This window comes from Strongylocentrotus purpuratus, unplaced genomic scaffold (genome assembly GCF_000002235.5).
Source record: "Strongylocentrotus purpuratus isolate Spur 01 unplaced genomic scaffold, Spur_5.0 spur5_scaffold_6, whole genome shotgun sequence".
NCBI classification, from domain to species: Eukaryota; Metazoa; Echinodermata; class Echinoidea; order Camarodonta; family Strongylocentrotidae; genus Strongylocentrotus; species Strongylocentrotus purpuratus.
In genome coordinates, this window is record NW_022145612.1 from 54841969 (window position 1) to 54858360 (window position 16392).

The 16392-nt window shown below is 33.1% G+C and overlaps 1 protein-coding gene across 6 annotated transcripts in view; it reads right to left on the reverse strand.

Annotated features, from left to right (window-relative positions):
• LOC578784 (high mobility group protein B1) overlaps positions 1-16392 on the reverse strand; it is a 31830-nt gene that overhangs the window by 14430 nt on the left and 1008 nt on the right. For 4 of the 6 annotated variants that reach the window (XM_030972177.1, XM_011678549.2, XM_030972180.1 and 1 more), the window contains exons 2-4: positions 13818-13880; positions 6941-7006; positions 4132-4200 (exon numbers count right to left, since the gene is read on the reverse strand). In XM_030972177.1, the coding sequence (XP_030828037.1) occupies positions 4132-4200; positions 6941-7006; positions 13818-13880 (198 nt within the window). The remainder of the gene's footprint in view (positions 1-4131; positions 4201-6940; positions 7007-13817; positions 13881-16392) is intronic. The other 2 variants (XM_030972178.1, XM_030972181.1) reach the window with 2 other exon arrangements.

The window sequence follows — 16392 nt, forward strand, 5'->3', positions numbered from 1 at the left end:
CATTCCCATGCAACCTTCAATGCATATGTTTTGTTAAAAATAATTTCATGGGACAAACTGTATAGTATAGTTGTATGAATTCAAATATGAAGAAAAGTGAATTTTGAAACAAGAATATATCAAGAAATATGTATTCTTTATAACAAAGGTACGTTTTTCATTTTTAAAAATGTGTAGGAATATTTATTAAATTTACCAACCAATGTCATCATCCACTATTCAAATCAATAGGATTTTACTTTGATTGAAATGTATGTATTTTTCCTGTATCAAAAAAATCTAATTATTAATAGGGGGGATGACAGATTTATATTTTTAATTAGACAACTACTACCTTCTACTACTACTACTACTACTTACTACTAGTTCTCATTAAACATGTCTGAAAAAGCATATTGGTAAAATAAACCATTTCCTCATCTAGCCTACATATTAACATTAAAACGGGAAAATTTCAACTGGTACTTTTTTTATAGGTTGCCCAGATGTTTTGATAACCGTACTTAAAAATCTAAAATATACATCTTCATAACCCCTCATATACATGTATGCAGGTGAAGAGTACACTGTATCTTTAGATGCAAGATGCCTACTTTTATGACCAAATGTACTGATACTAACAGGTAAATTTTGTATATTTAGGGTGACAAACACTGCAACTACATATACTCTTCATGCCAGTTCTAATGTCATGATAGTTACAGTGATTATATAAAGGTAGCTACTTTCTCCACATTTAATCAATCTTGATTCCATTTAAATCTACATATTTTTGATAATTACAACTTGTTCATGTCATGTTTTAAAATGTATTCTGATATAATTTTTGATTTCCTATTCTTTCCTTACCATACCCGATCCCATTGTCAAATCTTTCCACTTTCTCCCTTTGGCTTGCATTATTTTGGCTAATGAAATCATACAAGGCCCTGATATCCCCATTTTTGTTTTGTCCATGTTCCCCTTTGTGTGAATATCAGCAAAGCCGGACAGCTGCAAACTCAAGGAGAAGGCCACACAGATGATTGAAGAGTGAGAGATTCAAACCCATCTCCCAACTATTTTTTTTATTTCAGACTTATTCTCCACTATTCTCTGTATCTCATCTACTCATCAGTAATACCTCCAAATTGGGATGATTCATCATGCAAGTTATTAAGCCAATTCAATGACAGTATAGACCTTTTATACCATATCTCTCTTGCTCTCTGTCTGTCTGTCTGTCTCTCTCTCTCTCTCTGTGTTTTTTCCTCTCTCTCTCTCTATCCCTCTCTCATGTCTCTGTGAAAAATGATATGTTCATGTGTGCATCTTACACCCTTTAGGTTTAACTACTACTAGTACTAGAGGTACTAGTAGTAGAAAATTACCAGTGACCCAATTTGCGTAACACAGTTATCCATGAACCCCATATATCAGATATGAAGGAAAATATCTTTGCTCTTCATAGAGAAATCGTATTCCCAAAACATTTGTAAATCAAGTTGTACCTATGTCACTGCTCTTGGAAAACGGAATAAACATGCATGTAAATTTGGAACATAAAGAACATCAATGACAAGTTAATGTGCATGTAGGCTACTGCCAATAATCGTTCCTCCAAGATACTGATATTAAGGTTAGGAGAGGGGGTACTATATATAGAACACATCATGCATGAATTATTTACCTCCATGTACAGTATGTACTACAGCAGATATGTGACGCTCATGCATTATGAAGTATCCCTGACGCACTCTTTGAATCTCATCATCAATTCATTCATGTTCATCAATTATGATGGAGATGAAATATATGCTGGTACATGCACGGCTAGCCTGCTTAGATGGGCTCAAATCTACATAGAATGCATTGTAGTGCATATTGGCGTTTTAATCAATTCCCAATTTAAAATGGGACATTGTTGTATTTCATTCCAGACGTTGCCAAAATCAGTTCGCAGTAGGGTATGCATATCAGCTCTCTCTCTCTCTCTCTGTTCTTTGAAGCACATCATATAGCTTTTCTCTCTAATTAGCATTAATCCCATTTTCCCTACCAGCTGAATACATTGGATCTGCTTCAAATATCAAATAGTCAACCAGATGACTGTATACCATAAACAATAATAAAATAAATTTACAAAGTAATAAAAACAGTACATATGAATACAGGTCTAACACTAATCTATTCAAGACCAATGAATAAGGCCAGGATGTTTAAACAATTGTGAAATGTTCCACGTTTAAAAAAATACTTGGTGAATTGTTGTAAATGGAAATGGATTTTTATTTGCACAGTAAAGCCTACATTCTTTGTTTTCAAACCAGAATTTGTCACCTCTCTGCAAAGACAACTGCTTTAGTTTACACATGAATGTATTCAGGTTTATCGAAATTGATTCCCTAGTGAAATATATTCTATTCATAGATGATATTGATAACATCTCTAATATACATGTACTTCCAGGCTGGATAGAATACAGTGTATTTTGCTATTTTTTTTTTAGCTATGCTTCTCTTTCATCATCTCCCTATGTCTTTCCATTCACTCCCTTGCTCTATTTTTTCTCTTCGGAGTTGTTCCCTCTTTCTTGAATTTTTGTTAAAAGCACCAACAGGCAGCTTAGGCCATATTACTAGATTCCCTAGATTCAATTTCTTCTGCCTCTGTCTCCCTGAAATTAACCGCTGCTTATTAGGTTAACATGGGATTCATGAACGCATTTGACACTGTAGGAGTGTGATTCAAGGTATCGAGAGCTGCTGCCAGGATTGTAATACTTGCACCAAAGGTCAACAGTCTGATATTTCTACACATTGTAATGAGTTTATAGCATTAACTTTGAATACTTCAAACCTTTCATTATTTAGTTTAAATTACTAATGAATATAATTGTAACATATTATAGATATAGAAGCAATTGCGTAGGACTAAATGTGGCTTTCAAAGATGTCTGTTCATAATACAGATTATTCTTTGGCAAATGCAGGTTACAAATAGGTGAATCACATTTTTTTCCTTCTAACTTTGTTAAATTTTTGTTGTTGGTCCAAATAACCTGTTTAATTTTGCAGGTTTCCTTAATTGCTGCATTTCGACAATTCATGCTTAAATTAAGTTTAACCTTAATAATAGCATGGATCTCCAAAGGCAGATCATTATTTGCTTGCACATCTAAGTGTAACAAAAAAAAACAAGCATTATCATCTTGGAAATGGAAGGGAAAAAAAGAGGTAAAAAGAACAACAAAATATCAATTACAAAATTGCTGTGACGAATTCTCACTTGGAAAAAAGGCACATCAAAAAGAATTAATTATCACAGAACAGTGGTTCTTACTACCCAGATAAAAGGTCATATCTATGAAGTTCAAGATCGTACTCTTCCAAATAATCAGAAGCCAGAGAACTTGAAAAAATAGATCATTAGTCAAATGACAAGTGTACAGTCACCCTTATTGAAAACCTTTTTGCAGTGATCAAATGCTGGAACATATAAATGTACGATTAAGAAAATGTCATAACCAGCTGATACATGATGCATCATTAAAAGGCAGTGCACTGTAAATTTAACAGGACCAACATATAGAATTCAAAATGTTTGTTTTGGATACACACATAAACTCTATAATTTTGCTCTGAAAAGCATGTATTTTCACAAAATCACATTTTATTGTTGAATAATAGCACTTATCCATTCTTCTCCATTAACAACAAATTTCTGCTTTTCTTGTTTTGATAAATCTAAATTGAAGTACAAATTATTATTATATTTCCTGAGAACAATGAATTTGAAGGGGGAAAAGAATTTGTCAGACTGGAAAATAACATTGTACAGATGCGATAAATAGGGAATAAAAAGGGGCATAAATAGGCCTGTACACAAGCAGTTCGGGTTTTTTGAAAATCAAGACAAGTCACAATAATAACAATAAATACAGGGCAAACAATCTGTGATTAAATAGAATGAGAAAAATATGCATATCATTCTTACAAGTTTATTAAACACACATTACAAATCATCCATGAATACATGTACTAGACTGGACTTGAAGAAAAAAAAGGAAAGAAAGAAAATGAAGTTAATCAATGATGTTAGTCTTTCTTTGTCTATGACTCAACAACAAGATCAACTAATAACACTACTAACCTCCATGCATTGTCCTGGGGACAGACGGCTGATTGGCTTGGGCCGTTAACGTATTGTACATTAATCTATCTGTAATTGCAAAGAGTGGATAAAATAAAATCTGCATCAGAGGAACTGTAAACACATTCAAACATGTCATTTTCAGACACATATGGTTTGCTCTAACTTTGTCACTTTATCAAATATACATCTCTACATGAAACAGAATTAGAAGCAGGAAAAAATGGATCTTTCACTTCATTTTTGTCTAACTATTTTCAAAGCTTTAGCAGTTCCTGCTCAAAGACTTTTCTCTTTATAATAATAAAGCAGAGACAGGAATGCTTGTTTCGGGCATCTAGCTTTTTTGGGCTCTTTAAATGGACAAGAAGGTATGTAGCATGAGCTTAGCAAAAACAAAAATAGACAACCATGCAGCAATGAAAAATGCAAATATCAGGTACATAGTAGATTGAGAATTGTTTTGAAACAAGAGTACAGGTATGTTTTTTCATGCATGTTGAACATAAGAAATAAATGCAGTTGGTAAAAATCCATTCTCAGATCCCTACAAAAATATTTACATTGTTCTTGGGACCCACTGAAAAGCTTTTAAACATTCATGTGACATACTGAAAAATAATGAAGTCATGTATGTTTTTATTTGTTGAAAATATTATGCTATTTAATGCAAGGTCATATACAGCATGACTCCAAAAATTCAGAAATCTTGTGTCCAGTAACACAGCAACAAAACCTACATGTAAGGTAGCTTTCATTATCTTAAATTAAGGAATGCTACATGTAGTACAGAACCTCTTAATATGAATAATATCAGTGGACCAGATAATAATGTATTGTCCTCTTGAAAATGATATAATGTATAATATCTTAATAAACTATAAACAGATATATTCTTGTCAAAGTATCTATCTACTTAAATTTTGTCAGTCATAATTTAGGTCTTGAAATGTAATGAGCATACTATTGTATCATTCTGGTAAAAGAAAAATACATAAAGGAGAAGTACTCAATGGTAGCAATAATGCTGACTGAAATATTGCATTGAGCACTGCTGATGATGCTTGCTTCCCGTCTATTCTTCTGCACTTAATTGTAACCATTCATCATGTAGCACACAACAAAAGAATCTCTAGCCAGCCATTTCAGTTGTTGGACAATTCAGATATACTCACACTTTGAAGAGGGTTGTGAAAAGGGGGTGCAACACCAATTGATTTTCAGGTCAACAAAGTTCAAATTCTATTTTTGTCATGTGTCCTGATCAAAATCTGAGTAGTTTGAAATTTAAAGAGTTCTAGAAGAAATTTTTTGATTTAATGCCTAAATGAATTGATAAATAAATTTTAGGTATTTGTGTTAAACAACAACTACTCTAGTGAGTAAATTATCAGTTTCTCAAATGGAAAGGTCGATCATCTTTGAGATATAATCTGTTTGAGACCTTGAAAATCACTGATAAAACTAGAAATGCAATAATTCAATTAGAACATTCCTCCATGTTGCTTCAATTTCACTTGCATTTATAAATGGAGCATAACTCGCAATATTTAGTTAATATGCATTGAAGTATGTTCCTCTTATCTAATAAATTGATCTACAATTTTTCATTTGATATTTAATTTATTTATACAGAAACTAATTTTAAAACTAACTACAGTTTAAACATATGAACTAGAATATTGAAAAGATAGACAGAGAGAAAGGAGAATTGTAGACACAATTCTGTTCATCACCCCTACAACAGGAGCTTTACCAGTTGCTGATCAAAAGCGCTGAAAACCTGTTCCGCCTAAGGCTAATTTCCTGTATGTGGAAATGGTAAATTTTGATCTATTTTTACGGCAACATTTTTTTATGATCACAGCTGTGCCCAATTAAAGCTGACCTATTTTGTTATATATTTGGCAAATCTCTATCCCCTCACTAATTCCACTTGGATCCGTTTTCTTGTTCTGGGTACTAATTCTATAAAGAGCCACAGTGGACTTATGCGTATTGTTTTTTCTGTTTTCATGATGTGCGATTGCTAAGCAGGATGGGTAAAGAGGAACAACAATTATTTCTACGGAATTGATACAGAGATCAAGAATGGATCTAAAAAGCTGATAATCATCCACTAGAGCTTACAACAATCATGCAATTTAGCCCTGATTAAAAACATGCATATAACAGCAAAATGGTCATGCTGTGTGTCACAGCACATTGTTAGTCATCATCATACTGAATACAATTTTGGGAAGAGGTGATTTTGAGTTGTTTCCTTCCCCAAACAGTGATAAAATACATGAACCTGTAAATTATGAATTTTTTTCCCCATCTGGTATGATAATCATTTACAAATTCTTTAGAAAACCACAAAATAAATTGAGGCTGTAGAATATCACACCCTTCAATTCAATGAGATCTGTGAGATTCGGAGGACATGTTTCCAACTTTTGTGCCTATCAAGTAACTTTATTTAAATTTTTACCAGCCTAGATCATTTGATATTCATTCATACATGTAAGTTATTATTTTCAATTCTAAGTCAAACACATTTTCACCTAGAGCCTCTTTGTCACTAATCTAATAATTCATCAAAGAATCTTATCTACAGAAACAATCCTTTGATCTAAAAAGCACTTGAAGTATTGAGTTTCCTATTGAGGGCAAAAGATTACAGAAGTAAGCTGTATAAATTTCTTTTAATTCATTGCTCAATTTTCTCCTAGAAAAACAATATAAAATCATTATAAAACCGGCAACAATATTAACTCTTAGTCTAAGCAGAATGGAATAAAATAATTCAGCAATCAATCATACTTACGTTGATAATTCTGGTAAGCCCCAAGTTGTGAGGCAGTGTAATGATCCCCGACCATACTATCATGATCTAATAAGGTATGAGAAAGAAAAACAAAATCACAAAGATCATTAAATTGATAACAATCCATGAATGAATAGCCATTGCACTGAAACCTTCCAAGAAGTGTTGAAACAAACCACCTCCCTGAACAAACATAAGATAAATGTTGTAGGTAGCTGTGTGGGTTGCAGACCATTCTATAAACTTTAGATTTCATTATATTGAAAGTAATTGGACCATTCATGAATTAAATACATGTTTGCATATTCATAGAAACACAACTTGATACATCAAGATTCCAAGAATGTTTCATATAAAACAATTTTTTTTTTATTTTTAAAAGCAATGGTCACTAGAGAATATGAATTACACATGGGAATACAAAAAATCTTAATTTTGTGAGTACACTGAGTAAATTTTAGCAAGAAGCAAAATACTTAAGGTGTAGTGAGCGCACATTTATTGATAAACAAAATAGGGGGAAATACATCTACTTGTGATACAATAAACCCTGTTAATAGAAATACATTACAGATTAGTGTACATCATTCCTGACCAAAGTCCCTCTTGTGCAAGATATCTGTACACTATCCATAATGAAGAAAAGAGTGCGTACACAATTTTTTTTTTATTCATCGACATAAAGCATAAGCAGGTGCTCCTGCAGTAATACACAACACCAAGAGAAAGGACCAATGCTTAGAGCGGCGCTGTTCTGACCTTGTTCACACTCTCACATATAAAGAACAAAGTGATTGATAAAACTGTTGAAAAGTACATGAATCATAAGTCTTGGGTAAGAACGTGTACTACATTTGTGACTTATTTAGAATGGTAGCCTTGATATTGTAGAAATTCTTTCTTTTTCAAGTCTAAATTTATCCATCTTAGATACTTATTATAAAAATAATATCACTGGATTCAATCATTCCTATCGAAATTTAGTCATTAATTTTACTTGATTAATTAAATAAAATTTGCTGATTGAAAAATTGTGGATTGGAAAACATGCCAATCTAGTCCTATTACTGAGTAAGTGGCACTTGTCCTGGTGTTTGTTAATTTATTCATTTTGTTGTTTAGTGTGAGTTTATCTTACACTATATCCAATGTATTTTTAAATGGCATATTTATCATGCATCCTTTGTTCATATTTTTAAGAAGAAATAAAATGTAAATTCAAAATCTTTGGAGAATGTGAACAGAGCCAAAGCTAGAAAGCAAGCTAGCCACCCAGCCAGCCACAAGGTATTGTGTTACATTGCGCAGGCTTTTCCCCCCATCTTGGCGATTCTTTGTGCAAATGTCACAGAGAATAGGTTAGTTAGCATGAGAAAAGAGGTGAATGGCTGCTGGAGAAACCTAAAGAAATAACAAGAATACATTTTGTATAGCAAGAAGAAATGAGATTTCTTCCCTCATAATGCATGAGCATGTCTGCATTGCACAGACCCTTTACCACTACTGAGTGTTTATCAAAAAAACAATCCAGTCACAGAACAATTGTACTGCAATCTTAAATGACGACTAAAATTATAGTAGTATAAATGTTTATTAATTATATACTCCTTGCTAGTAACAAATAATGTGATTTCACTGATTTTACTTCAAAATAAAACCAAAGTTGCAGCATGGGTCTTATAACATAGCCTAGAACAGAACATGGAATGGTTCTATTCTTACATCTACATTTTTATTCAGCATTTATGAATATTGTAATGGTACACATTACGTTCATCACGTCACAACATTTACAATTGCTGAAAAGAACATGTTACACAACTGCAAAAATGTATTATTAACATTTTAATGATTTAATCCCTCAAAAGATCATTCCAAACAGGCAGTCATATTGATAGATATCATATGAATGTTTATGGCAGAGAAAATATCTGACTATATTGCATGTATCTATCTACCAAAGTGCGAAGTAAAAATTGTTCTAATTTACCCCAGCACTTTGGCAATTACAGCTTTACACACGCAATTCATTTTGAATGAGCTGCACTTTCAACGAGCCTAATGAGTTCTTCCTTCTTTCTACCACCTGCCTGAAAACTCTTGATGAGTTATTTCTCACAACAGATGAAAATGGGTTTATACAATCATATGGACAGAGTGGATGAGTCTCTATTTAAAAAAAGAAAAGGGGAGGGTTACAGAGAGAGGGATAGAAGTGGAAGACATAGAAGGAGCAGTCAGACAAGTATAAAGAGAAATTAAGCATAATCTACAAAATCTGTTGTAGGCAAAAGGAATGGGTTAGAAGAGCTACAATTAAAAATGTATTCAAAAGCAAGCACACAAAAAAGAAAGATAAAGAATTGAAATGTAATTTGCTTCTCAATCTCATCAGATACAAAGTAGAAAAACCTTGAAATTTTTTCTCTTTAAAGATAAAGTCGAGTTCTGGTCATGCAATTATTGTGAAAGTAAAGGTGTGGAATCAATCAGAAAAGATTTAAAATGTAATATAGGTGTGTACTGTTAAGGTTCTGGAGTCATCAAAATGATTAAGAAAATTGGCCCAGTCTTGGTAAAGTATCAAGCACTGTACATAAAAAGATGAATATGGGACTACACAAACATTTGGCATAAAAATTGAGCCTCATTTTTAAGCTGTTACTTGTCATATTTAGAATATGAAGGCATTTGAAGAGCCATGCTTTTTTAGAGGACATTTTTACTCTGATGCTCTTCCACACTTGCATAAGAACAATAATAATGCTCACAAATTATTTATCACCTTTCCTCAGAACTCAACCTTCTCTTTAAAATTCATCAAGGGGAATTAAAAAGAAATATTCAAATTATTTCCTATGCAAATTGTTCCGCAGCGAGTTAATACAAAGCATAAAGATTCCTCTACACATAACTTAAGAGAATGTTTAATATATTCTTCATATATGAAACATTAAGGGTAGAGTTTTTCACAGGTGAACAATTTGAGCCAAACTTCAAAGTATACCTGGCAATAGATGTGAATTTACCTCCTGAAAGGGAAATGGATCACAAGACTTAGCAATTTACATTGATATCTGACATACATGTGTAGACTGTACCTACATACAGACTCAAAGTGATTCATGCCACATGAACTACATGTACACTGTGCACACCATGATTCAACAGACTCTGTGCCAGAGCAGAGTGGAGGGTGGTGAATAAAGCAAGTTTAAAATAGAATTCAGAGGTGTCGCTGAGAAGTACATTCACACTGAATAGTAGGTCATTCGGCTGTGACTGCGCTGCTCCTCGTAATCTGTGGCCTTATTAGGTCACAGAGTTCATTGACCTTTCACAGTAGACTATGGTGTAAGTCATGGTGAACCCAGAGCTATCAAGACACTCCTGTCTTCATACAGACAGGCTACAACAGGTGCACATCTAGTCTACTAGAAAAAGGAAAGGATCAGTATCAACCTCAAAAAGGTAATGAGTTGGTATGGGTTGGCAGGATTATTCACTAAACTTTCCAGGTTTTAAAGGAGGCCACTTCTTCTCTATTCATTATCTCATTTTAGCAAACACATGTGTGTGCAAACTTAGTAATTGTCATTATTCAAGATATGCATGTACTTTATATATAATCAGATAGTAAGATAACTGCAAAATCAAACAGCTGTAATGTTTGCTTCCTTCTAATCTGAAATAATATATCTCATTACTACATTTGTACATGCACTTATTTCAGAGACTTGCCTGATACTACAGTGCAGTAAAAAATAAAGTAAAAGATCCTACCATACATGTATGATACATAATACAATAACCTTTTGCCTTTCAAACATCTACAATGTGCATGCAACAGTGTAGCACAATGTACTGTGAATAGTTTTTTAACACTAAATCATACCATACAGTGTACATGTACATGTAGGTATCAACCCATTTTGAAAAAAGAACTACTCCGGTACAAATTGCTATTGTAATGTAATAATGTTATAATGTATACATATTTAATTTACTAATAAGTATAAAGTGGCCAAGGAACAACATGGTTTCATTTTAGAAGCCAAGCATAAAATGGGAGAAATTCACAAAAAATTAACCTAAAAAAAAACACAAACACAGGCGTACACAATTATTTGAAATATCTTTAATTCATAAGCATTCTAAAGAAATTTGAAATGTACATTACATGTGAAGAGAACATACATGTGTAGCAACTTAAAATGTGTACATTGCAAGTTACAATCAAATAGTGTAGTCAAATATGATCCATTTTAATAATTAACTTCATTACTTTAAAACTAATTACCGTATTTGCCGGCGATAAGGCCGCACCCCATGATTTTGACATTAAAAAAAAAAATAAAAAAAAAAAAAAAATTGTCGAAGTCGGGATTTGATCTCTTGCGTACAAATGTTGATGTGACTAAAATCACTGCCTAAGACCGCTCAAAAAAAAGGAACAAAAAAAAAAAAGATTTTTTTTTTTTTTGTCAAAGTCGGGATTTGATCTCTTGCGTTCAAACGTTGATGTGACTAAAATCAGCGCCTTAGACCGCTCGGCCATGCCGCACTAATGCTAGCATATGGAGTTTTCTGTGATGTATTCATTGCGCCTCTCTCTTGTGTATTGAAATGGATTCAAAATAATGACTTCGCGTGCTAGATGCTTCGCAGCAGCTCCGTTAAAAAGGCACTTCTTTTACTTTTGCAATGCATTGGCACGAACTTAGATCAAGATCTATCGGCAGATGTTGTTTTTGAAAGTTTATTTTCGTCTTCATGTCAACAATGCAAGATAAAATTGTCGGCAAGATGTGTGGAAATGTATAGTTATTGTACTGTTCGTACATCTAGTCCCATATGTGCAAATTTGTGTTAGTTTTGACTTGCTTTTTAAATTTTTTTTTACTCTTTTGCCGCATAGGCCGCACCCTGACTTTTTGATTTTTTCTCTTCCAAAAATACTGCGGCCTTTATGCCGGCAAATAAGGTATCAACTTTTTCAGATTTTCATTTTTGTTAAATGATGTGAATTAAAGATGAATCTACAATATTACTTAAAGTGTGACTAAGACTCTCTTACCCCAAATAAATGTGTTTTTAAAGTAGATATTCATTGATTTTAAAAACTAACTTTATTTTCATTATTGCAAAGTTGAAGCTTTGATTCGACAAGGTTATCAAAATTCAATGCTTGGACACATTCGAAGTAATGATTATTATAAATTACAAAATGCTTAAATACAGCCCCGGCATAGCACCTGAAGAGCTCTCCGAACGCTGCTGAGATGTGTGAGATCACAGTATGGACATGATTTGCACAAGCAGACGATGTCCCATGACATCTCACACATTTTCAGTGCCTGTGTTTTCATCTTCTCTTGGGTTCTTTCTCTTACTTCACTACCGTCAGGCTAAATGTATAATCTATTGCCTCACTCTAAACCCCGCACATGGTTTATTTTGATGACAAATGCACTAATGCAGCGATACAAAAATAAAGGAATCTGTCGATTGTAAGCAAAATAAGACGCCATTGTATATTCAGCTGCACACTACGCGGTATGTTCGGCGTTTCAAGAGGGAACAAATGCCGTCCTTAATATCATTCCGGGGGTTTTTCAATTTGAAAGTCTGGTTTCTTTGATTGTTAATTAACCCCTATCCTGTGTATTTACAAGCAAAAGATTTTAGTTATCAGAAGCAGGTCATATTCCTTTTGAATGGTTTGACATGCCATTACATTTATATACACTAAACTCATTATAATTTGACAAATAATAGCTTTGCAATTATGTTCATTCTTTATGGGATGTCGTCTGCTTGGGCAGTATTGGTCCATATAGTGACGTCATTAAAACATCGTTATTTTTCCGGCGAATCTCTCGTATATTCCAGCTGCTATGGAGGTGGTTGTATTTGTATTTTTATAAATCACCCGATATGTAGTTGACCTAAAACTTGTACGATGGCCATCTGTTCGCTTACCAGTTTCTAGTGATACATTAGTTGACATATTTGTGATTTTCTTTGAATTTCACCTTTAATGAAAAACGGCATGTATTGTGAACTAACTCCTACAGCACTGTATGTATATAACTGTACACTCCTTTTTATATTTATGTACATGTAAGAAGTGCACACACAATATATTAATATTTTGTCAATGTGCCTGTATAATGCATAAATCAATAATTAAGTTGTGAATAACATGTTTAGACTGCATAATTCCAAACACTGAGTTAATGACTCACACCTTTTTCATTGTTTCAAACACACTATGGATTTGGAATGTAATAAGTAAATGTACATGTACAGTACGTACTGTACATGTACAATGTCCTAAACATCTAATGAGCATTTGTAATACATTTTACACGTTATACAAGATATTATTGCACAAAATTGGAAAGATTGTTAGTTGCCATTTCACCGGATTTGTGTTTGCGCCCCTTGCAGTACATGTATGTATTTATTAAATAGTGGTCTGATATTAATAGTTTCAATGTGAAAGAAGAGTAGATCATGAAACGCAAGTAGTAATAGCATGGCTTTATTTCTTTAAAATAAACAAAAGTAGTAAGAACATAAAATGAAGCAGAAATCTAGCGATATATGATAATGCAATATCTTAAACCAACAAAAACAAAAAGAATGTTAATTTGTTTGAAGAAATATTAAAAAGCAAGTTCAAGTGAAGACCTAGAAACCCGTGAGCTGTTGGTGCATGTTACTTCAGGGTGAGTTGGTGAAGAAAGTTAACAAGAAGTGTTCCAAGAGAAGGAGATAGATATTATAAACATAAACGAGAAAGAGTGGTTTTAGAAATGATAAATTGAAAAAAAATGGAAACACATAACCAAAAAATTAAAAAACATCTCACATTGCCGTGCATAACCCAGGTCATTCTGTTGCTGTTGAGGTTTCGGTATGCCTACATGGTGACCTAATGATAAGAAATTAATGATAAAATGCAATTATCAAAATCAAAATAAATGGAATGATTTTAAAAAAACTTTCTAGACACTGACAATATCCAAAGACAAGAAGAAAAGCTTTGGCCCATCTGTCACATTTTTATATACATCAATGACCTTTACTTTTTGGCCTACATATCTTTGAAAACCTGTTCATTAGTTTGACCTGCGCAACAAACTAGGTCACAAAATAATTCTAGATCAACTCCACATGCTAGTCCTAGAGTGGTCACAGGACCAATGGAAGACTCCTGTCTCCTGGAAGTGGTTCCATACTGAACAGTGCCCAAGCAAATATCCACAATGTCACACATATTCTTATGTGTTGATCTTTATTCAAATTTAGATCTGGGAGATCAATAGAACCACAATAAAGTTAGTGAAGCACTTACGTTATATGACTAAAGATAATTTAATGATTAAGAACAGTATGCACAGGGGTATAATTCTCCAAGGCAACATATATAGAAGGCACATTGCCAATAACTTTTTCCTCATAAAAAGAGTCCTGTACCTCAGATTTATAAAAAATACATCCTTGGTCGTAGTCTACATGTGTTGTATGCAGCGAAGTGCCTTAAAATGGTTGATCAACACTCTACATTTTTTTTATACTTCTGCACATTTCAAAGCCTGGTCATTTTTTACAATTTCCAATCGGATTGCAGTAATAATATTCTCATGTAAAAGGAAAATAAACAAAACAAAACAAAACAATCAAAAACATCTCACGGTTGCAAAATCATAACTTGCACTCTTAATTCAAAAGAGGTGCATGGTAAATAGCATGGTTAACTACAGTACCAGAGCTGCCAAAGGAAATGAAAAAAACTCCTAATTTTGATCGATAAGTACTTTCTTTTTGTTTGACTGTGTTTGACTACATTTTGAGAATTAAGCATGACTACATTTTAAAAACATTTTGTTGAATATGCAAGATTTCGTCATGAATGATCCTTCAATGAGCTGCATGTAATATGTACATGTATTTTTATGGACCATTGGATGAAGATGCATGATTTCATCATGACTGGTGTGTTCGATGAACCAATGAACAGCCCCAAATCGCTCATGTGAGATGCTTGTAAGATACTTTAAGAGAATGGGCAATTTGTAATTTGAAAATGGCACACACACAAAGAAAAAAAAATACACAATCACATTCATTTTTTTTTTTTTTTTTTTTTTTTTTTTTTTGGGGGGGGGGGGGGCGGTTGGATGGGGTTGTATTTTATTGACGAAAAATCTTACTGCATATATACTTCTAAAATCGTACTGGTTGTCAGCTCTGCAGTACATGTCACTATTTCACATGTAGCAATCAAAATCAGAATACGAAGGGGTTTAGGACTTAAAGATAAAGTTGAGTTCTGCTCATACAATTGCATTGTGAAAGAAATGGTGTGGAATCGATCAGAAGAGGTTAATCATCTAGCATAAGTTTTGGTATGTTCTGTAGGGTTTTGGTATGTTCTGTAGGGTCCTGGAATCATCAAAATAATAAAAAATTTGGTCCAGTCTTGGTAAAGTTACAAGCACTGTACACAGAAAGACGTCCTACACGAACATGTGGTATAAAAATCCATCCCAAATTTTTATGATGTAAAATGTCTTAATTAAAATATTAGGGCATTTGAAGAGCCATGCTTTTCAGGGAATATTTTTTATCTGATGTTCTTCCACACTTGAACAATATTACAATGTTACCACTCACAACTTATCTGTCACCTCTTCTCAGAACTCAACCTTCTCTTTAAGGGCAACTTAGCCACACATCATACAATCAAAAAAATTTGATGAAATGAAATGTGAAAACATGTACAGGTAATTAAATAATTCCAAAATGGCATGTGGTAAATGTAAATTATAATGTATGTTTTCACTAGGTGCAAAAAATAGTTAAATAAATCTTACTAAATGTAGCTCCTACAGCAAATACATGTATGTTCTAAAAATAAGGGTCTATAAATGATTTTCAGACAATGACTGCAAAATTTTACAAAATGAGCTAAAGCTAACTAAGACCCAATTCTAATTAAGATTTTTAGAAGAAAATAATATCTCACAAACATTTTTGTATCAACCATTGACACTGTTGGTACAAACAATGTCAGTACACAGCATTCTTCCAGAATCTCGGGTAAAGGTAAAGGTAAAGTATTGTAGCCCAAGAGGTAACAAAATTCAGGTAAAGTTTTATGTTGAGGAATTGTGACATTCAGATTCATCATACACATATTTGGGTTACCACAAATATTTCACAACTTGTAATTGTAAATTATTTCTTTAACAACATCACTAAGACATTGATTAGAATAAATTAGATAGAGAGGCAAACAAAGAAATTACATCATACTCATTTCCGACATCTACCTGCACACAACTACCATACACAAAAGATTGTGACTACATACACAAAAGATCATCTTATTTATAGCTGTATCTTGAGACGTTGAGTCAACACCAAAATTTCAAGCACGA